Source organism: Miniopterus schreibersii (assembly GCF_964146895.1).
Source record: "Miniopterus schreibersii genome assembly, chromosome: 19".
NCBI classification, from domain to species: domain Eukaryota; kingdom Metazoa; phylum Chordata; class Mammalia; order Chiroptera; family Miniopteridae; genus Miniopterus; species Miniopterus schreibersii.
The window spans coordinates 9,458,090-9,481,175 of NC_138119.1; the positions used below are offsets into that span (position 1 = coordinate 9,458,090).

General features: G+C 40.7%; 2 protein-coding genes across 3 annotated transcripts in view; one reads left to right on the top strand and one right to left on the bottom strand.

The window, feature by feature from the left end:
• The window catches only part of PDE4DIP (phosphodiesterase 4D interacting protein), a 190,042-nt gene that overhangs the window by 128,890 nt on the left and 38,066 nt on the right, over positions 1–23,086 (bottom strand). The window lies entirely within an intron of this gene.
• SEC22B (SEC22 homolog B, vesicle trafficking protein) lies at positions 4,870–22,834 on the top strand. 2 transcript variants are annotated; one of them, XM_081120354.1, is made up of 6 exons: positions 4,870–5,116; positions 5,725–6,164; positions 9,658–9,767; positions 12,112–12,272; positions 15,074–15,220; positions 18,715–22,834. In XM_081120354.1, the coding sequence occupies exons 2-6, from the start codon at positions 6,090–6,092 to the stop codon at positions 18,867–18,869; spliced, it is 648 nt and encodes a 215-aa protein (XP_080976480.1). In that variant the 5' UTR covers positions 4,870–5,116; positions 5,725–6,089; the 3' UTR covers positions 18,870–22,834. The 2 variants fall into 2 exon arrangements, with proteins under 2 accessions (XP_080976480.1, XP_080976479.1); XM_081120353.1 differs by having other exon boundaries at positions 4,874–5,116; positions 5,773–6,164.

Consider the following 23,086-nt stretch of genomic DNA (forward strand, 5'->3'; position numbering starts at 1 on the left):
GCCACCTGCTCCGCCCAGGCCGCCCTGCCCCGCTCCCACAAACACCCGCCGCCGCCGCACCCTCCACCACCTCCTCAGCGGCCCCAACCAATACCTCCACCTGGACACCTTTCCGTCCCAGGCCTTTTTCCCCTTCTATCCGCTCCATTGTCACCTTCCTCGATGCCCAGCCTCAAAACGCTTCTCCCTTTCTCACTCCCTCGCCCTGTGTCTTACCGGTTTGTTTTCCTCCCCCAAAACCAGTCACCCTCTCATACGGTCCTCTCCCCGAATCACCACTTCTCCAGATTGTTCGCTGGCCTCCTATTTCCCTCTTTTAAAATCTACTTTTCCTTTCAATTTTCCCGTTATTGTAAAAATCTTTCTCCTAAACAAACTCAATTTTCCTTTCAGTTGAGACCTTCCGATTCCATTTTTCATGAAGAACTCAGAGTAAAGTATATATAGCTTGGCATCCACCATCAAGTCAAGGGAATGTTTTCATGGTTAAAGAAGTTCATAGGTCAAATAAATACACTAAATGTTCATTCTGAAAATGTTTTTCTTAAATACCCACAGTGTCCTCTAAGGACAGAGGCTAGTGAGTCTCCAGCAGAGCAGAAGGCCTCTGGTGCACTGTTCCATACAGCACAGGCCTTCCAGGGAGGTGGATACTGTGGGTCCCGAGGTTCGCAGGCCATAGTCACTATTGCCGACTGACTCATTATGAACAAAGCTAAACTCAAATCCTTAACTCATTTTCCTTCCAAATCTGCTGTTCAGCCCTGTTTTGTTTTTTAAACAAACAAACAAAACCAACACTACCATCTACCCAGCTGCCCAAGCTCCAAACCTGGGAGTCTTTAGAGACTTACCTCTCTCACTCACTCAGCGCATCCTGTCTTTAATTCTACCTCTTTTCTATTTCTTTATCTGTAAGTGGTCCCTCCCATCATGATTCCAACTGCCTCCAGAAAATGACACTATCAGGGACCACACCAATCTTTCTTTTAAATCTTCTAAATTAATCTGTCTTTACCGCTCTCCCCCCCCCCAACCTATCTTACTTGGGCAATTTACCCTACCACTTTCATCTGTACTAAGAAATTCTTAATTACCTTTTTTTATCTTTGTATCTTTAGCCTTCCTTTCTCCCTTAGCTCCATCCCCCGCCAATAAACATGCTTAAGTCTCCTCACCCCCAAAATAAAGTCCTTCCCCCACTAACCACCATCATCTCTCTCACTTCCCTTCATAAGCAGTTTGCTTAAATACATTGTGTTCATTTGATGTCTACACTTCCTGACTTCTGTTCATTCTTTACCATCTAATTCTCCACAACCAGGCCTCTAAACCTATTACTTAGCTGAAGCTGCTGTCCTAGCAGACTCAGACTTTGGTTTTGCCCACAGAAGAGTTGTAGATTTTATCTAATACACAAATTAAAAGGAATAGGAATGGGGTTCCTTAATTTAAAGGGAATCTGCAATCTTAGTTGAGGCTGATAAATAGTTCGGTGAAATTACTGCAAACCCAAAAGCTAAGAAGTGCCGAGGAAAACATATGCTTTTCAGAGAGACATCCCGCAGGCCCGGAGATTGAGCCTGCAACCGAGGTACATGCCCTTGGCCAGAATCGAACCCTGGGCACTTCAGTTTGTGGGCTGATACTCTAACCATTGAGCCAAACTGGCTAGTGCTCAATTCTTTCTTTCATGGCTTACATCTGTGTTCTATCTAAAAAATCACCAAAGTGAAGGCCATCTAGATTTTCTTTTAGGAGTTTTATAGTTTTGCAAGTACATTTAGGTCTTTAATCCATTTTTATTCCATTTTGAGTTAATTTTTGTGAAAGGTGTAAGGTCTATATTTAGAGTCATTGTTTTGCATGTAGATGTCCAGTTATTCCTGCACCATTTGTTGGAAAGACTATCCTTTCCCTATGAATTTGCCTTTGCTCCTTTGTCAACAATCAGTTGACAATATTTTGTTGGTCTATTTATGGGCTCTCTATTCCATTCCTCTGATCTATTTGTCTGTCTTCCACCAAACTCACACTGTCTGTCCTCTTTGTTCCTCTCCTTCAACATTGTGTTGGCTATTTGGGGTCTTTTGCCTCTGCATATAAACTTTAGAATCAGTTTGTTGATGTCCACAAAATAACTTGCTGGTATTTTGATTGGGATGCATTGAATCTACAGATCAGGTTGGGAAGAAATGGCATCCTGAAAATATCGAGTCTTCCTATCCATGATCACGGAATCTCTGTGTATTTAGTTCTTCTTTGATTTCTTTCATCAGTTGTTTTTTAGTATAGTCCCAGAATTGTGGAACATCAGAGCTACCTAATTTCAGAACATTTTTATCGCCCCAAAAAGAAACCCCATAGCCATCAAAGGCACTATTTCCATCCCCATCATCTGCTCTCCCTCCTCCCAGCCTCCGGCAATAAGCTCATTGCTTATTCTATTTCATAGAAATAGAATCATATGATATGTAGTCTTTTGTGTCTTGCTTTTTTCACTTAGCATAATGTTTTCAAGGCTCATTTACTTTGTAGCACATACCAATGTTCCATTCATTTTTACTGCTGAAAAGATATCGCATTGTATGAAAAGACCACCTTTCTTTATTCATTCATCAATTTTTTGACATTTGGATTGTCTGCATTTTTTACTATTATGAATAATGCTGCTACAGACATTCATGTACATGCATGTGAGTAGACATATTTTTTTTTATTGTTGACAGTATTACAAATGTCCCCCATTTTACCCTCTTTGCCCCCATCGACCCAGCCCCTGCCCCACCCCAGGCCTTGTGCCTACGGGATATGAATATATGCATATATGTTCTTTGGTTAATCTCTTCCCATCCCCCCCACACACCCCTCATCTGTCAATCTGTTCTATGCATCCATGCCACTGGAGCTTTTTTTAGATTCCACATATAAGTGAGATCATGTGATATTTGTCTTTCTCTGACTGGCTTATTTAGTTTAGCATAATCTCCAGGTCCATCCATGCTGTCTCAAAGGGTAAGAGATCCTTCTTTTTTATATCCACATAGTATCCCATGGTGTAAATGTAGCACAGCTTTTTTATCCACTCATTTCCTAATGGGCTCTGGGCTGTTTCCAGCTCTTAGCTATTGCAAATAACACTGCTATGAAACATAGGGGTGCATATGTTCTTTCTGATTAGTGTTTTGGGATTCTTAGGATATGTTCCCAGAAGTGGGATCGCTGAGTCAAACAGCAGTTCCATTTTTAATTTTTTGAGGAAACTCCATATTGTTTTCCACAGTGGCTACACCAGTTTGCATTCCTACCAGCAGTGAATGAGGGTTCCCTTTTCTCCACAACCTTTCCAACACTTGTTATTACTTGTCTTGCTGATAATAGCCATTCTAACAGGTGTGAGGTGCTTCCTCATTGTAGTTTTGATTTGCATTTTCCTAATTGCTAGTGAGGTTAAACATCTTTTCATGTATCTGTTGGCCATTTGTATGTCTTCTTGGGAGAGGTGTCTGTTTGGGTCCCCATTTTCTAATGGGGTTGTTTGGTGTTGAGTTTTATGAGATCTTTATGTATTTGGGATATTAAACCTTTGAGCTATTGTTTGCAAATATCATCTCCCACTCGGTTGGCTGACTCTTTGTTTTGTTGTTGGTTTCTTTTGCTGTACAGAAGCTTTTTAACTTGATATAGTCCCACTCATTTATTTTTGCCTTTACTTCCCTTGCCGTTGGGGTCAAGTTCATAAAATGTTCTTCATGACTAAGGTCCGTAAGATTAGTACCCATGTTTTCTTCTATGTAACTTTTTCCATATCTTATATTTAAGTCTTAGATCCATTTTTAATTAATTTTTGTACATAGGGACAAACTGTAGTCTAGTTTCCTTCTTTTGCATGTGGCTTTCCAGTTTTCCCAGCACCATTTATTGGCTTTCTTTACTCCATTGTGTGTTTCTGGCTTATTTCTCAAAAATTATCTGCCCATATACATGTGGTTTTATATCTGGGCTCTCAATTCTGTTCCATTGGTCTGTGTGTCTGTTTTTCTGCCAATACCACGCTGTTTTGATTATGGTAGCTCTGTAGTATAATTAGAAGTCAGGGAGTGTGATACCTCCGGCTTCATTCTTTCTTTCTCAGGATTGCTTTGGCTATCCCGGGTCTTTTGTGGTCCCATACAAATCTGATGATTTTTTGTTTTATTTCTTTAAAAAAAGACATTGGCATTTTGATGGGAGTTGCATTAAACCTGTATACTGCTTTGGGTAATACGGCCATTTAAACTATGTGGATTCCTCCAATCACGAAGGAAATGGTTATGGATATGTCTTTACTTAGTACAGTACCACTGTGAATTGTGCTGTATGCAACCAATGACGAATTCTCTCAATCCATGACCATGCCATTCATTCAGTCATTTTATTCAATAAACATTAATTGAGCATTTGCTAAGTCCCGGGTACAAGATACTAGGCTCTGGGGAATCACAAATGACTACTTTTTCTGCTCTTAAAAGAATAGGGGCTCGTAGGGGAAGAAAGAAACCTGTTAAGAAATTACTTGAAACTTCAGCAACATATTTAGATGCTATCAAAACCACCCCAACTCTCCTTCTCAATACCCCCCCTCCCCACGCCCGGGGTCCCAAACGCCAAGGCGGGCCTGGCCTTCCCGACACCGCGGGAGACACACACACCGTGAAGGCGCAGGCTCGCGAGGTGGCTTCTAGAAGGCGGGCTCGATCTTTGAAGCAGGCCATCTAAGGGGGCCATTCCTTTAACCAGGGGCTTTCACGTTACTTACAATACGCGCTCGGTGCTTTAACCCGCCTTCCTCCCCAGATCTACACGTTTCACGTCGTCGCCCGACGGCCCACGCGCACAGGCGCAGGGAAGGTCAGCGAGCGAGCTCGAGAACGAACGCGACAAACACCTGCCTGCGCGGAGCTCGCGCTGTGGGAAGGCTTAGTCAGGGATGACAGGTCAGAATCGCCACCGGCACAGGCCGCGTCACCGGTCCACGCGAGGCGCCGCTTCTCCGCGGGGACTCGGCTGCAGCGCGCGGCGGACTCGGGGCGCGACCTCGGGACGCGCGCCAACGTGAAGGCGGGCCGCTCTGCAGGTAAGCCAATGGCCGCCTGGGGGCGGAGCTTTTACAGCTGACTGGCACAAACACTGACCAATCAGAACCTCACCTGGGTGACCTGCGGAGGCAGAGCCGAAGGTGGGGGGCTGTAGAGGGGTTTTTAAGGCAACAGCTGTTTATTTACTAATTTGTAAGGAAGCGGTTCAATTTTTTAATAACAGGTTCCGCCGTAGTCGTGCATATAGCTTGCTCTCAGTCCAGATATAGTGCCTGTCTGTTTTTGTCTGCTAAGCGCATCATCACCTCCTGCTGAGAAACGCTTAAAGCAATAGTGAAATTCGAACAGGAGCCACTACTTATTTACAGACTTTCCCTCTTAAGCGACAGTGTTTGGTCTGGGGGGTAGATAAGGGCCACAGAGCTGTTATTCCTGTTCAAGGAGCTGGTGGTACAGCATAAACAAGCCAAAAAAAAAAAAAAAAGACCAAAATCTCTCCCAGAAATATATGAACATATAAAATACCATGTATAGAATACATAATATAGAAAATAGAAAAATTAAATGTGAAAATATGTAGCCTGATTTTGTTTGATTTTACACACCCTCCCCCTAAGTACCCATTAACGCCCACCTTCCTTCCCAGCCCTCTCCCCAAACTTCAAGCCTCAGGAACTAGAAAATTCTGTTTCAGTTTGTGTGCCACGCCCGCGGGGCTTATTGGAAGCTTGAAACCCAGAACAGCGAGTGGGGCCTTGGAAGTCCCTGAAGGTGGAAGGAGAGAAGGCGGAACTAATGTTCCGGGAGTTGTGCTTCTCGGTGGGAAGCCGATTCTGGGGACCGGTAGTGGAAGCTCTGGGGCTTGTTTCCGGCCACCTCAGCAGGAAGCGGAGACGCCAGCAGCTGGATCTCCGGGAACTAAGGTAGAGACCTAACTGTTGGAGCGGCGGCGGAAATCGAGAGACGCCAGCAGCCCTGCGGCCCGGTCTTGGGTCCCCGTAACCCGTGAAGATGTTGTTACTCACGATGATCGCCCGAGTGGCGGACGGGCTCCCGCTGGCCGCCTCGATACAGGAGGACGAACAGGTGAGTGACCGGGTCCCCGCGACCCCCAGCCCCTGCCCGAGCGCTGTGCTCTCAGCGCCCGATTCCTACTTAGGACTCGGGAGACCCTGGCCGTTTCCCAGACACTCCCGTCCTCTCTCAACTGCTCTTTTATCTGCTGACTTTGGAGAGACTACCTGTTAGAAGAAATCTGTCCTGGAGGCGCAGGTAGATTTTTGTGTTACATGTTTCTCTTGAACGAACAAAACGCTCTGGAGAATGGATCAGGTTCGGCTGATGGTGAACACCCAGGGTTCTGTAACTTGTTAGGGACTTTGTTAAAATTCAGGATTTCTAAATTTTTGCTGCCAGGAAGGTTGACTGACAGGCCCCGGGTTAAATCAGCTCCTGTATCCTTCAGCTCTAGCACCTGATCCTTGACCTAGCTTGCTGATATCTTTTCAAAGTGGGTGAGGTAGTATTGCCACATATAGGCACCTGTTTGAAGTTCAGTACAGTACCTTCATTCAAGGTTATGCCCAATTCCTACAATAAATCTTACAGTTGGAATTATAACCCCTGTGTTATATTCCTGTTGGGCTTTATACCTTCATCTTAACTATTTTTCTTTGCCTTTTAATAGAGTTTCCTAGCAGGCAAGCGACAGATCTTAGTCAAATTGTGTTTAGCATAGCTTTTACAACAGCAGCTTTATGCTAGTAGGTGCTCAGAAATGTATTGGGTTGGTTAAGACACAACAGCCCCACACATCTTGAAAGAGAGTTCCTTTGTGCCATAGACTCACAAGGGAAATTTCTGGTGTGAAACGAGTCTCTGGAGCAAGGTTGGGAGGTCCCTGAAGAAGGGAGGCTGAGAATGAACTTTTTATATCGTATTTAAAAGTAATTGATTTTATATTACTTTCTCATGTAACCTAAGTCTTTTTGGAAAAAAACCCTCAAGGCCTAAAAATAAGATGAGTTGTAGAAAATATTATTTTGCACATGTCTTTCCTTGGAATTTTCATTCATATATTCATGGGGGGGAAAAACACACTTATTAAGCACATCAAATGTGCCAAGCATGGTGCTAATACAGGGGATCAGGGGACATAGTCCCTAGTCCCTATTTTTATGGAGCATAGAATTTAGTGGAAAAGCCAGACAACTAACAAACAGTTAAAATGTAGTGTAACTGCTCTGGAAGAGGAAGAAGTTTCTGTGGTGGAACATGGAAAAGGTACTGTATCTAAGTTGATTTGGGGAGATCAGGAAACTTCCCAGAAGAAATGACATCTAAATTGACAGTATTGTCTAGAAATAAGGAAGGCTTCTCTTTGGTTATATGCCTTTGTGGGTTTGATATAGAAATATGTTTACTTTCACTTTTAGAAGAATAGTGATACAGACTTTAAAGTTGCAGGTCATGCCAAGAGAAGTGTTTTCTATTCAACAAAACAAAGTTTAAACATTATTATAAAATGTGAAAAAATGGAGCATGCCCTCCATTTTAAATTGTGAAATATTTTTCTCTTTCCCAATTTAATATTTTCTAGGACCACTCTGCAAAAGAAGTAAAAGTTTAAAATGGAGCATGATTGGACAAGCAGGATGATATGGGGAAATACCCGTTAAAGTATATGTCATTTGACTCAGAAATAGATTTCCCAAAGTGGAGGAAATCTGGTCAGTTTTCCAACTGTTGCATTAAGTTTCAGTGTGGGCAAAGAATACAAAATGGATTTGAAGTCAACTTAATATTAGTAGGCCTTTATCTCTACCTTGATACTTTTTTGAAAAATTGACATATTATTGTGTGTTTCTTAACTTAATTCCAAAGTAGACATCTACCAAGATGGGTTTCTTTGTTGACAAGGAAAGAAACTTGACACAAAAATGTTTTTTGTGATTGTAATCCCATAGTGATTTCCTTTAGAAATGTTGACTTTGAGTGATAAAGTCTTAAACTTATTATCTGCAAAAATATCAATTGTAGACTAATTTTTACTTTACAGTAGTATACAGGAGGTTTAGAGAATGCTTAGTACATACCGTGTACTGTGCTAAGCCCATTAAGTGCATGATACCATTCAGTTTTCATACCAATAGGTACTGTTATCCCCATTTATAGATACGGAAGCTCTGAAGCTTAGAGAGGACAGGTCTCTTGAGTAAAGTCCCACAGCTTTTAAGTAGCACAATGGAATTTTTTTTCCTTTTTTAATTCTCACCAGAGGACATGCTTAGAGAGAGGGAGAGAGAGAAACATCGGTGAGAGAGAAACATTGATATGAGAGAGAAACATCCATTGGTTGCCTTCCCTACATGCCCTGACTGGGGATTGAACCGTAACCCAGGTATGTGCCTTGACCAGGAACTGAACCAGCAACCCTTCAGTGCACCGGATGACACTCAACCAACTGAGCCATTCTGGCCGTGCACAATGGAATTTTTTATCAGGGTTTCTTAACTTTGGCACTGTTGACATTTTAGGGTGGATAATTCTTTGTTGCATTTTCTTAGTGGCTGAGTAGTACTCCATTGTCTTCTTTATCCTGCCTCCACTGATGGACTCAGGTTGTTTCCATATCATGGCTGTTGTAAATAATGCTGCAGTGAGTATTAGGGGTGCATTTATCTTTTCAAATTCCTGTTTTCATTTTCTTTGACTAACTACCCAGAAGTGGAATTGCTAGATCATATGGTAGTTCTATTTTTAACTCTTTGAGGCCCCTCAGTACTGTTTTCATAGTGGCTGCACCAATTTACATTCCCACCAATAGTGAACGAGGGCTCCCTTTTCTCCATACTCTTGCCAACACTTGTTATTGCTTGTCTTTTTTATCTTAGCCATTCTGACAGGCGTGAGCTGGTACCTCACTGTGGTTTTGATTTTGATTTTCAATTCACCATTTTAAATATAGCTATGCTTACTTGTACATTGCTTATCTGCCACTTAAACAATTTTTTATTGCTTCCTTGTTTTTACTTTTAACTCAGCAGTTTACTATGTAGAATTTTAAGATTTCACTTTGTACTTTCTCAGTACTAGAGCTCAGATCCAGACCTGGGGCAAACCTTGTATAAACACTTTCCTGTTTAAACATGTATTTATTAAACATCTCTCAAGGAAAGACTGTATTCTGTCATTCAAACCAAAATAATTCCTTCCTGTCCCATGGCAAAAGGCCCCTCCCCCTGTATGTGGCGAATAAATAATGTGTATTTGCTTCTTGTGTGTCAGGGATTCCTTTTCCTTCTGAATCTAGTAGGTTAGTGAGGTACGAATTTCCTCCATTTGATGACACTGCTCTTTCCTTCTTAGCAAATAACTAACTGATTTTCTTGAAAACTAGGAGTCTAACCTTCCTTTTTGCTCTAAAACTGGGCCTGTTTGTCTGTTAAAATGAATCTCACTAATCTATAAATGAAGGACCTTATTCCCATAGGGTCCTCATAATCTGATGCCTCTCGCCAATTCCTAGAGTATTTAGTGTGTGTGTGGAAGGTCCTTAAAGGAAGGTGTCTCCTTTCAGGCTTTCCGGGACCTTCAAAAATACCAGAGTCAGGCTAAGCAGCTCTTTCGAAAGTTGAATGAACAGTCCCCTACCAGATGTACCTTGGAAGCTGACACCATGAGTTTTCAGTGAGTATAATCCTGATTTCTTTTTTATCATTTAAGTATGAAACACAGTAAAGGTAAGTAACACCTAATGAGAATGGTAACAATTTTTTAAAATTAAAGACAACAGTAAAAGTATAGTCTCTTCATGGAAGCAACTCCCTCGCTCCAGTTCTGCAAAACTGAAATCTTGGTTTGTCTATCAGCTTGCACACAGTAGTGTAACCTGCTGTCCTGTGTCTAGGGACTGCTGTTCCTGTCGTGCAGTAATAGATAGCTTTTGCTTTAGGAGCTTCGTAGAGCCAGACATACTCAGGCGAGTACCCTGCTCAAACATTTACTAGCAGCATAACCTTGAACAATTCCCATGCACTTCTGTAGGCCTCAGTTTCCTCTACGAAGTAGGGAAAGTGATCACAGTTATGATCACACCTGAAGGGAATCCATGCACATCTCTTAATGTCTTGCCTGGCACATGGAGAATAGTCAGTGTTACTACTTAGGAGAAAAGAGAATGATAAAAGATACTTTAGGAGCATCTCAGTCAGTGGTTATAGATAATGCATGTGGCTCAGAGAGGGATCAACGGTACTTCGTTGGATTTCAAATTATCTACAGATAAATTGGTATTAAATATTTAACACACTTCAAGTTTGAAGGTGATAAAACAGGAAGGATTAAAGAAAAGAGAGGACAAGAAGATAAGAGGGGAAAAAAAGGATTAGCTGAATAAACTTGCTATTTTAGGAACTCAGATACCAAAGTAATATAGACCTGGGAGCAACCTTCTGTATTTAACTTAAAAGGAAAAAAAAACCTACACCAAAAACAAGGGGGTTGTGAGTAATGATTTGGGCCCTTAGACACCTACTTAAAGAATTTATTTTATTTTTTTACACATTGGTCTTCTGAATGTAATTTTTGCTGAAATAAAGAGTACGATGCTAAACAGGCATTTGAAAAGCCACTGCAAGAATATCTCAGACATGTACTCATGTTACCAGGAAGGGAACCTGGCCCTGAGTGGGTCTGCCTAGGGCCAGCCAGTGATGTGTGGGTTCGTGACTTCGTGCTGGAAAGATTTCACAACACAAATCCAGGTGATTTTCAGAGGACTTTATTAAAGCTGGGGACAGTGAAACAAGGAAGGGCCTAGGGTAGAAGAAGCAACAGGAGAGGGACTAGATGGGGAAATGAGCCTAGGCTGGGCTGCTTTGGCTCACTAAAAAGTCAGGGAAAGGGGGCCTTGGGGACAGGGTCAGGGGGTTCGCATTGAAGAGCTGCTACTGCCCATTGCTCCCCCGTTGCAAGCCTCATGGGGTCCCTTAGAGTTTTGGAGATGTGTCCCTGTGGGGGAGGAAGATGGGAAAGGGGAAGGGGAAGGTGTGCTCCTAGGAGAGAGAACGTGCCCTGGGACTTCCGTTTTGAATGTTTTAAGGCTGAGAGTTTAGGGGAGGATCTCAATAGAATATTCATCAGTTTTATGCTAATGTGCCAAAGTGATATTTATTCTCTTAACTTCATCAGTCCTGGGGTGTGCTAAGGACAGATGGCATTAATTGGATTTCTCCTCTCTGTCTCCCTAAGTAGGGTGATTTAAGCTGTTTACCCTCTGGTTGGGGAGGAGAAGTGCAAACCATTTACTCTTAAGTAGCCTTGGTTAGGGAAGATAGGATTGTGCGATTAACTAGATGGCTGTAAACTGCTTGTGTAACTTACCTGTCTCAGTTTCCCTATTTCGCTTGTCCTGCCTTACTAGCCTGTCTCAATCATATAGCCCCTTCCAGAATGCTGGGAAGCTCACTCTCACAGAGGAAGTCAGTTCTGTTATTGTTCAGTTTCCAGTTTACAGAGTTTCATACAGAGTTCACCTACCCCAGATATAAGGGAATATTATTAGTCCTGAGGTCATTATTTTCTGTATCCAGTAATGTTGTGGCATTAAATTCCAACTTTTAAGTATCTGTGACATTTTTCAGTTTCACTGTTTTTCTTACAGCTGGAAGGAGTTTAAAACTGTGTATATTAGTTTACCATACATAATCAAAGGGTGGATGGATGGAGTCACAACTCCAAGTTTTCAAGAAAAAGCCTTAGGTGTTAGGATATTTTAGTTTAAGAATTATCTAGTGAATAGACAGTTATGATAAACATGCCTAAGTACTCCTTTTGGAATATACTTCTAATAATAAAAAGATATTTGCTTTCCGATTCCAGAGATTTATGGTTTGAAATTGGCTTTCTGATTTAGTAGCCTCCAAGGGCTTAGGTTAGGCTATTTTTTAAAAGTTTGCTGAGAGTCTGCTTCAAATTGTTGGAGGTATTGTTACTCTACAAACAACGTTTTTCTTGCTTTTTGTCCCTCCAGCTACATTATTGAGCAAGGGGTGTGTTACTTGGTTTTGTGTGAAGCTACCTTCCCTAAGAAGTTGGCTTTTGCCTACCTGGAAGATTTGCACTCCGAGTTCGATGAACAGTACGGAAAGAAGGTGCCCACTGTGTCTAGACCCTATTGCTTTATTGAGTTTGGTAAGTTTTGCCCCTCATCTCTTTATCAAGGGAGCAAAGAATGTGGAAAAGCTATTTGTGACGCTGATACAGTCTCCACAGAATTGTACTGATGTTCACTTACTGAAGTTTCAGATTCTGCCTCTTGTATTCCACCTCCTTTTGTCCTTGTAAATGAATGGGGCTTCCTTCTTATAAGTAATTTTCTCTAGTCTTTTAATCATTTTCCCATAGAACTTGTTGCCCTTTCCCCTTTTCGGTTATTTGGTCTGATTCCTCATTAAGGTCAAGAACTGTGCCTAACGATCTACTCAATTGCTATATAACAGTTGAGTTCTGTTCCCAAACCCACAGACACATACACTCACAGTAAGGCTCATTTTATGGAGGTCAGAATTTGGAAATCAGAAAGAATGGTGTTTTGTTTCTTTTAGAAAAATAAGATTCTCTAATTTTAAAGAAAAGTCCTAGAAGATAGATGGCATTGGGGGATAACATTTACTACACGAGGAAGTAGTGAGATGAGTGGTGATATTTGTGTAAGAATCGTAGACTCATCACTGCTCAGACTTGTTAAAGTAGCAAGAGATTAAAGGAAATGTCCCAAGTTCAGCAAGTAGAGGAAATGAAAACAAGTATGGTCAGACTACACCACTGACATTTTTAGTTAAAGAAATTGGAATAACCTTAAATATAAATGGGTTAAATGTCTCAATCAAAAGTTATAGGGTAGCTGAATGGATAAGAAAACAAGACCCAAATATGTGCTGTCTACAAGAGACCCACCTCAGAACAAAGACTCACACAGGCTGGGGAAAAACAACTTCGGGAGGACTTTAAAGGAGAGACTGACAGCAATACAGTCACAGTAGGGGATTTTAACACCCCACTGACTACTGGATAGATCTCCCAGACAAAAAATCGACAAGGAAACAGTGACTGCAAATGGCACACTAGATCAGATGCATTTAATTGACATTTACAGAACATTCCACTCCAAAGCTGCAGTTAGGCATTGTCCTCAAGTGCACGTGGGCTTTCTCAATGATAGACCACGTGTGAGAACACAAAATAAGTCTGTATAAGTTCAGGAAGATGGAAATCATATCAAGCATCTTCTTGGACATTTACACAATGGAATACTATTCAACTGTAAAAACGAAGGATTCCTAACCCATTGAGACAGCGTGGTGGGACCTGGAGAGTAATGCTAAGCAAAATAAGCCAATCAGAGAAAGATAAGTGTCACATGATCTTACTCATATGTGGAATCTAATGAACAAAATAAACCGATGAACAAAATAGATCCATGGAACAGATGAATCTCAGAGGGAAGGTGGGGGTGGGTGGGTGGGGAGATTCACTTAAGAATTTATATGCATATATGCATGACCCATGGACACAGACAATGGTGGGGTGAAGACCTGGGCGGGGGTCCAGGGTGAGGGGGATTAATAGGGGGAAAAAGGGGACATTTGTAATACTTTCAACAATAAAGATAAATTTTAAAATAATAATAATTTTAAAAATTTTGGTTTTTACTATCTCTGAATTTTCTAGATAATAAGGTCATCTTGCTTTTTAGAAATAAATAAATTTAGCAAGATATTCCAATGTTTTATAACTCCCACTCTCCAAGCAGTAATTTTTTTAATGTCTGGTTTTTCAAATTTTACTTTTGTAGACAGTAGCAGCCCAGTAAACCCAAGAAAAAATAAGACTGCTGTTGTCAAGGTCACACAGGAAATAGTTGGTACACTCATATTAGGTCAAAGGACTATCTACAAAGATATGAACGGGTTATGATGAACTGCAAGGTACTGGGCCCTGTAACACAGTAATTGTTACCATCCCTAGGCCTGATGGAATGAGAGAAAAGAGCAGTTTCCAGACTGGGGAAGGAGGAAATTTATAGAGAAGGCCAACTTGAGCTGTAACTTGATGGAGGGACACTGCCTGCCCAAGGATACTTCTCAGGGAGGAGCTAGAGGAGTAAATACCCTGATGTCACTGTTTGCTCTTCTTTCCTAGTCTTGGGGCTCCCCCTTTGCTGAACCTAACTGGAAGCTATGGGGTAAGGAGTCCATTGATGGAGTCCTGGTAGGTCAGCTTCCCAAGGCAAAAGCAGGGTGCAGAAGGGTGGAGAGAGATTGAAAGGCAAATGAAAGGTATCCAGCACACATAGCTTAAGATTTTTGCCAAGTGTTGAGAATATATCTTTAATAATAAGTCATTCTTCTTATAGTTCTGAGAAATATAGACATGGCCTAAACACGAATGAAACTGCAGCTTTATAGTGGTTATTTGGGAAACTCCCTAACACGTTTGCTTTACCTGAAGTTTACGAACAGAGTGAAATTGGGAATGTATGTTAAAGAAAATACTTTAAGTCGAGTTTTTTCAACTTTTTAATCATAGAGTGATTCTTTTGCCATGTTAGGCTGTAGAAATGTTAGATTGTTGCCAGAATCTTTTTAGAGAATGTGTCTAGTTAACCAATGAAACCCTAAGGGTCCTCAGAATAGTTTGAAATGTTCTGCCTTCAGGAAAGGCATACTATAGTGAGTTTTAGTTTCTCTAGGATCCTGAGAGCAGATATTTCTAATTCGAAGGTGTGCAAAGGACACGTTTTCCTGAATGGTAATCTCATATGTTTACATTTTACAAGCGAAGAAGTCAGAACTCACATTTTCATACTCAGTAGCTTGGTTAACCGTGGATAGCTGCAGTCCCAGACTACACTCAGAGGTCCCTGTTCCCTACCTCAGTACTTCGATGGACATGAGAGAAGTCGTTAATGTCATTTTTCTTCATCATTCTAGAGACCTACATTCAGAAAACCAAGAAGCTCTACACTGACAGCCGTGCTCGGAGAAACCTCGGCTCCATCAACACTGAGTTGCAAGATGTGCAGAGGCTCATGGTGGCCAATATCGAAGAAGTGTTACAGCGAGGAGAAGCACTTTCAGGTAGCAGCTAAAGGCAATACGGGTCTTATGAAGGGGCGGTTCTCATTCCATATGCTGTCAGATTCTCTCCAGCACAGTTAAGACTTCATCTCGCAAATAGATTACATTATAAAGCTTCCAATATGATGTTTTTTCCTAGCATGATTAGATTTGTTGAGTTGGCACAGTGTAAGGGTCTCATTCCATATCAGAAGCAATTACTGTTTCCAAGATTTAAAAAAGTAAGTATTTGCAGAAACACATAAGTTAAGGGAAATGAAAAAAAGAATGAGAGGAAATTGTCAATTGCTGTGGTTTCCTGAGTAGCCACTTGGGGAGACTTTACTGCTGCCAGATCAAATGTTGTAAAATCCTCTGCTGAAAAACTTGAAGACCTCTGGCTGCAAGATAAGATCTAGTGTGGTCTCAACTTACTTTTCATTCATTACGTCATTCTTATGGAGTACTTGTAATGTGCAGAGTGCTGTGTTCCCTATAGTGGGAGGTAAGGAGATTACAAACTCCTCTCCTCCTCCCTAGTTGGCAAATGTTCTGACTCAGGTCATCCTGCACCGGTTCTTTAAATCTAAGTGAGAACTACCTTTGTGAAGGAGCCTTTTCTGACTTACAGCCCACGTTCAACTTTTTAAAGCGCTTAGCTACATACGGTTTCTTTTAGCACATTAGAGGGGTGTTTGTGTATATAATGTGTATGTACTTATTTACCTGAAATATATATATTTAATATTAATAAATGTTTATATTTAATATATTTAGATATTTATTAGTAATAAATATATATTTATATTTAATGTTTAAATGTTACTTGTTTAAATGTTACCTAAATGGGCATGTACTCTTTAAAGGTAGTGCTTATGTTTTATGTGTATTTCATATATTTCTTTTATGTCTCTCATAGTAATGATCACAAGTAGAAGTCTTAATGAATATTTCTTGAATTTAACCTTGCAACATATGTATGAATAAAATCTTTTATTATATATTGCAAATTTTAACCTTTATGTTAGTAGTAAGCAGATGGCCCAGCATATAGCCTCACACTCTTTAAAAATCAAATTTTCAGTGAGTCTTTGTATATTTTTATCATAACAGACTTAAGTTTCTACCTGGGATAAAGTCGACCCGCACAGAAATTTTTTTTAGTTCAAAATATATATATTTATCAAAAATGTAAAGAAGTCTCTCCTAGTGCTTTGCTGGTTGCTACAAAGCTGAAAGTACATTTATGCTCTGAAGTAACTTCATTTGATTGGGAAAGTCAGAAACGTTGCCACAGAGAAATTTGTAGATGGTGTAAAGAAACAAACATCAATGGAACACTGTGCTAGGCAATATGGTAGGAGGACTACATATATTTTATTTATTCTTTATAGAGTAATCCCAGGTGAAGTGGGTGGTATCAGACCAGTTTTACAGGTAAAGAAGCAGAGACTCAGAAAAGCTGAGTATCTTACCAAAAGCCACACTGCTTTTGTGCTGGCCCACGGAGTTGTCCGTTTTCAGTGTGTGATGGTTTTAAATAGACATACAGACAACGAGAGCTCTAAAGATATAGAAGGGAGAAGATAAATGTGAAATGGGCAGGAAAGATTTCTTGAAACCTGACCCATCAGGAAGGAGTCAAGGGCAGTATGTTACGAGGAAGGAGCAGCATTTCTGAACAGAGCCTATGTGAAGGACAGTGGAAAGCTGAGCCTGCCTCAAGTGTTTTCTTTCTCTTTAAGCTTCTTCATAATAAGAATCCATCTTTTATGCCTTCTCTAATTTTTGAAGTTGTTCAGCTAATCTACTTTGCATTAAAGACCCAAGAATAGTTCATACTGTTTCTTTCATAAAGATCAAGCTATTACCTTTTTTACTGCCTAAGTATATCTGTTTCTCTTAAGCCATGGGGTTTGTTTTTTCATTCGAAGGTGTCACCTTGCTGGGCTGCAAAGTCCACAGATGCAGGGATTAAAAAGACACGTTGTGCCCATCATTGTATCTTCTAGCACTTCACGGGGTGCCTTCACACATTTGCTGAATGGCTTCTCCAGGCTTTGTGTTAATGATATCACGTGCTTCTAAATGCTCCGGTGCAAAGGAAGTCTCTTAACTGTTACTTATTTCCTATGACCTAATACTTGTTCCTCTGCCCAGTTATTCTCAGCAGATTTAGATTCATTTAGCAAGTATTTATTTATTGAACACTGACTATACTCCAGACCCTGTCCCGGTTACTGGGGATATAGCAATAAACACAGTAGTTAAAAACCTCTGTCCAGTGGGTTGTACACACTAATAGACTGGCAAGAAAGATCCCTTTCAGCATTGTCATGGTTATTTCTCATCCTGTAACTTTTTCTTTTTACATGACTAAGTTTTTTTCTTATTCACAGGATGAGTTGATAGTTTAGAAGTAGTGTCATGCCTGTGTTATTAAGTAATGCCACATTTCTCAATCAAAACCAGTCTCTCTTAGGCAACTCCAGATAGTCCAAGAACATTCTCCAAGGCAGAACAAACATTCAGATTGCAAAACAGGTTTTCAAAATGTAAAGAAGTAAGAAGTTTGATCAGAATTCATTTATGTCAGACTGAGAGTTTGTTTTTATTATTAAAATATGCCTTATCTTTTAGTCCAGTCTAGCTTGTGTCTATCTGGCTATTTCTCTAAGTGCTTGGTTAATAAATTATAAGAAGGTAACAACATTACAAATGTCCTTGTAGGGAAAAGAAATATTGAAAAATATTGTAAAAGCTTAATTTACTAGATATTGGTGGTTTTCTAGCACCTTTTATTGTATTTTAATTACAAAACAACTTTCCTATGTCTGTTGAAATATAATTGCTGGTAGCTTTACTGTCATAGTCTCTACTGTGTGGAGAATCTTAGAAATTTGGCAGCAGTCACCATTTAGATGTAGCTTAATACTCAGTGTCTGGTTCATTAAATTCTCTGGTTATCAGAGTCTTATTTTACATGGATTATTGTTTTTCAAAATATGAGAGAGTATGATTTAGACCACTGAGAGATTATGGAGATGCTTAATGGCAGCTGACATTGATCAGATATTCACCAGGTGCAGGCACTGTGCTCACTGTACAGGCATTCTCATGTACCTATAATCCTGTGACATAGTTTCTGTTGTCCCTGTTACATGGATAGTGAAACTAGGTTAGAGAGGCTGAGTTGACCAATGTCACATGGCTGGTACATCTGAAATTTGAACCAGAGTCGGAGGCCAGAGCCTGCTCTTCTAACCATTTCACTATGCAGCCTCAGGAATTTGAACATAATTTGGTCTGATAATTTTAAAATGCACTGTAGATTTCTCAGTGCTTTAGGATCATGAGTTAACCAGTACATGCAACCTTACCCGTAAAATAAAAATAATAATTTAAGCTTCGTGGTGGTTTGGTATCATGCCACTCATTTTGGTTATTTTTATTTCTTAATACATTTGATAAAATACTTCCATGGACTAATGTTTTCCTTTCTTCCTCTTTGACAGCATTGGATTCAAAGGCTAACAACTTGTCTAGTCTGTCCAAGAAATACCGCCAGGATGCGAAGTACTTGAACATGCGGTCCACTTACGCCAAACTTGCAGCAGTAGCTGTGTTTTTCATCATGTTAATAGTGTATGTGCGATTCTGGTGGCTGTGAAGTAGTGGATCCCGTCACTGGCAAGGGATAACCTAGAACCCGGCAGGTGTGTGTTTTCAGGAAGCTGAGCTCACAGAGATGTTAGAATCCAAGTGGAACTTCTGCCTCTTAAGGACCTTGCAAGAAAAGACAAATCCTGAAAATGAAAGGTTACACCTCTAATGAAGCTTAACCCTGTGTAGAAAGTCTCTCTTGGGGGCAGAGACTTTCTCTGGGTGCTAAGCCATATATGTTAGGGAACAGTAGATTGTTTTATTTTGTTTTGTTTTTTCCCCCTCCCAGTGTTTTACATTTTTAAAACAGCACTGACTGGGGCATTCTCATTCTCTAATGGAGCCATCAGTGAGACTTAACGCAACCAACCTGTCTAGCAACAGCCTGAAATTCCTTCAGAGAAGGCAGCCCTTTGGGAAGTTTGTGACTGTCTAAGCAACATTCCTTTTGTTGGTGACATTTGTGATTTTCAGTGATCTGAGTTTTCGATGGCCTTTTAAATAAGACTCCAGTATGTGAAGGTTAATTGCTGTGCTGCAAAGGTTTTTTCTGTTGGCCCCTGTAGGAAGTTAACCTTTGTCATTTCCCTTTTATATTTTGCTTATTGCACATTTGCTTTAGGGTTAAACGAATTATATTAAGATGCCTTGAAATTTTATTGTAGCACTCCTTGATTAAGCAGCTAAAATGTTTTCTGTCATTTGTTCCTTAAAAGACTTAAATTAGTTTAACGCATTTTTAATTTTATTTTTCAGCATCTGGTTTATATTAATATAAGAGTGAGGATAGTATACATATAGCCAGAGGCCCCCAACTTAGCGAGAAGAAAGTCCCAGCTCATAACTATGGTTTTGTCCTGCCCCTTTCTCACTTTCTCCACTGGAGTTTTCCCCACTCTCTTTTCCTCTTGCCACAGTTTGCTGACATTTTAAAAATTCTTCTGTGCCCAGTAGTTTCGTGTCCCATAAGCATCCTCTCTGGACAATCTCTAATTTCAGAATGGAGACTGTTCAGCTGCGTAGTTATTTACGCTTCAGGTTTTGCAGAGTTACTCCTCAACTACTGAGTCCATTTACCTGAGAAGGTCTCGGAGGGCGCCTCACACCTACTTCGGGTTACCTAATTCCTCCGAGAATGGTCAGAGCCAGGCAGCCCGTTCATGGCGGCTTCTGTTGACAAGTGAAAACGCCTGTGATTCCCCCTCTTTGCTCAGGGATGCGGGGGTTTTCTTTCACCTTCTGAGGTGAATTTTTTAAATGGGAAAAATGGGCCCTTTAAATATTGTCACAAGGGCCTGCCGTACAGCCTATAACTCCTACAAGTACTGCAAATACTTCTTTAAGTTGTATAGGGAAATGAGCCAGCTTCTTACTCCTTAACATCTTTGAGAAGAACTTTAACCAGTGAGCAATTTTATAACTCTGTGGGGTCGTCAGAGCTACTGTCCTGATTCCTGATAGAGAAGAGAAATTCTGTTTCCTTAGAACAAGGCAAAGGGAAATGCTTATTTTATTCCTGATAATTTACAGAACTAGAATACTTTTTTTCTTTCCATTTTGGACCTAAACCTGCCAATTGGCATTTTGTGCATGGAATATGAAGCTACTTTTTATAGAGATTAAGTGCTTTTAAGTCCCGAAAGGGTTGTCCCTAGGGAATGACATCGGTAACAAAAGCCCTTGAAAGGCTGAAAGCTCAGTGGTGGCACCGTAGCATTTGGTGCTTCTGTAGGAGTGGGGAGTGGCCGCTCGTCATTGAGAGCCACACGCTGTAACCAAGTGGTCAACAGTGAAATAAATACTTCTAGAATGTTCCCTTCAGTGTGAAGTTTTTTTATCTAGTTTATTTATGTACCTATAACCTTCTAGATACATTTCTACCTAAACTCAGTGGGTTGATTAAAAAACACGGAGTGACGAACAAAGGAATAAGAAAATGGTTTAAGATTACAATGGTAGAAAGAGAACAAGACGGCCCCAGTACGGCCCCTACTTCCATACTGGAGGTGGTGGGAAGGGGAGGTGTCTGGGTGAAATGTGTCGGCCACCACACAGCATCTGGAATAGAGTGTGTAAGTCGTGTGCGGCCTACTGGGAGCACGTTGAGAAGAACTAGTTCACGTGGGGAAGGAGCGTGGTGAGAAAAGGAGAGGGGGGTATTCTAGACAGTGGCTTATACAGAGTCAGGAGGTAACAGAATAAGGCACATTTGGGGTCGTAATTGGTTTGGGTCAGTGTACCTGGTAGGGCGAGTGGAGGCAGTGGAGACAAGGAAGCAGAGCTAGACCGGCCACTGCCACAAAGGGGCTCGTCTGCCGTGCCGCGGAGCTTAGGCTGCACTACATCAGGGCAGGAGATGGCATCAGGTTTATAGTTCCAAAGGGTCATTCTGGCCACGGTGTAAAAGATAAATTAGAGAGGGGTAAGCCTAGAACAGGAAGATGAAACAGGCGCCGTCAAAGGTAGAATGAGACCTAGGAGACAGGCCTCAAGTGATTTTCAAGAAAGGAGTTATCCCAGGTACCAAATAGTAACTAATATTTACATGATGCTTTGTTGGGAGCCAATTTAATTCTCACATTGACATTTTGAACTAAGTACTGTTCACACAATATGAATGAAGACACTTTACGGAGGAGAGAGAGGCAATTTGTCCAATGTTGCAGAGCTGGAAAGTGACAGGGCTGAGATTTGAACTTAGCAGTTTGGCTCGAGTCCGGCCTTTCTTCATTATACTATACCACCAAGTGGTCAAATAAATACCCCAAAATGTAATTGAAGTTAGCAAGTAGGAACTTAATCGTCCAGGCAGAAGTCATTCCAGAGAACTGGGGACAGTCGGCTCGCAGTCGGCTGAGGATTGTGTGGATTACTAGGAAGTGAAGGCGTAGAACTGCTCCTATGAATAACTTTCCTGGTTATGACACTGAACTTCCCAAGGTGCTTATTAAATTTAAAACATCTTGCAAATATTACAGATACAGCAGTATTTGGCAAATTGTACATATATCTGTTCATTAAACGTCTAACGTTCTTAAGCTTTTTGGAAAGCCTTTGAAAATCTGATGAAAGGTATGTGCCTTTACTCAGAAAAAAGTTCATGCGTGCGTGCGCACTGAGTGTCACGTGCTGTGTCAGGGACCCGAGAACTCCATGAAGCCTGCTGCAGCCTAGTGGCCCATGATCCCCCAGTTAAGAACCCCAGACATGTAGATGTGGAATTCAAAGGTAAGTACCCAGAAGCCTCAAAAACTGTCCAGCCTTGGTGAATTGGGAGAATTCTATAGTTTGAACTGTGTGGATGAGATGCATTCTTGAAAGATTATGTACAAAAAAATTCTATCCATTTTTTTCTCTAGTACATTTAGGGATCTAGTTGTACAGAAAAAAACATTTTGGTCTCAGTTCTGCAAAATCCCTTTTAGGATCTTAAATTTTATGTTCTCTACTTTTATCAGTTAAGACAAATGGTTAATTATTTCTGCACACACAGTATTTAATAATACCTGTATACGAAAACATCTCATAATTTAATTTACCATCTTACTGGGAGTTTTTATGACTAAAAGCTTGAATGTTGGTGGCCACACAATTAAGGCTTTTTGATTAGTGCATTTAGCAAAACTGACTGAACCCTCCCCCGGTTGTCTTTTCAAACAGCTCAGCAAAGGGCGAAGAGCAGTGGGTATACAGAAGTAACTGCTGTAATCGCAGGTTAACTGATTGGACCGAATAGCTTGAACTGGAAAGGTCCCCAGAAGAAACCTGTAGCACGTGTTACGTAGTTTGAGATAGAATGGGGAAATCGAGTCTCACATCCTGTTCTTACTCGTCACAGGTGGTAAGACCTATGAAAGCAAAGACTGAAGAGCATGTCGATTTGTGTGCCTTTTGTTTGATCATTTCGTTAATGTGCAGAATGTGTTTATTTGCACACTTGGAACTGTAAAATAAAAGCACTTGGACCTTCAAGTTGATTTTTTTTTTTTCATCTTTGCACTCTAGTTTTTCTCCCATCTTTCTCAAACTCAATTTCCCCCTGTAGCAGAGTTAGGATTTACTGTTACAAAACTCAATGTGCCAAAGATTCTTTAAAAAAATAACAATAAAAAAACAAAACTTTAAAAAAATAGTCATGAGATGTAAAGTACGGCATAGGGAATATAGTCAATAATACAGCAATAACTAAGTATGGTTGCTGCCAGGCGAGTACTGGACATGGTG

Excerpts from the sequence above, each read along its gene's own strand:
- SEC22B (XM_081120354.1), top strand. The coding sequence starts at position 6,090 with ATGTTGTTACTCACGATGATCGCCCGAGTGGCGGACGGGCTCCCGCTG. Across the intron at positions 9,768-12,111 it reads GCTGACACCATGAGTTTTCA|CTACATTATTGAGCAAGGGG; the intron begins GTGAGTATAATC and ends TTGTCCCTCCAG. Across the intron at positions 12,273-15,073 it reads CTATTGCTTTATTGAGTTTG|AGACCTACATTCAGAAAACC; the intron begins GTAAGTTTTGCC and ends TCATCATTCTAG.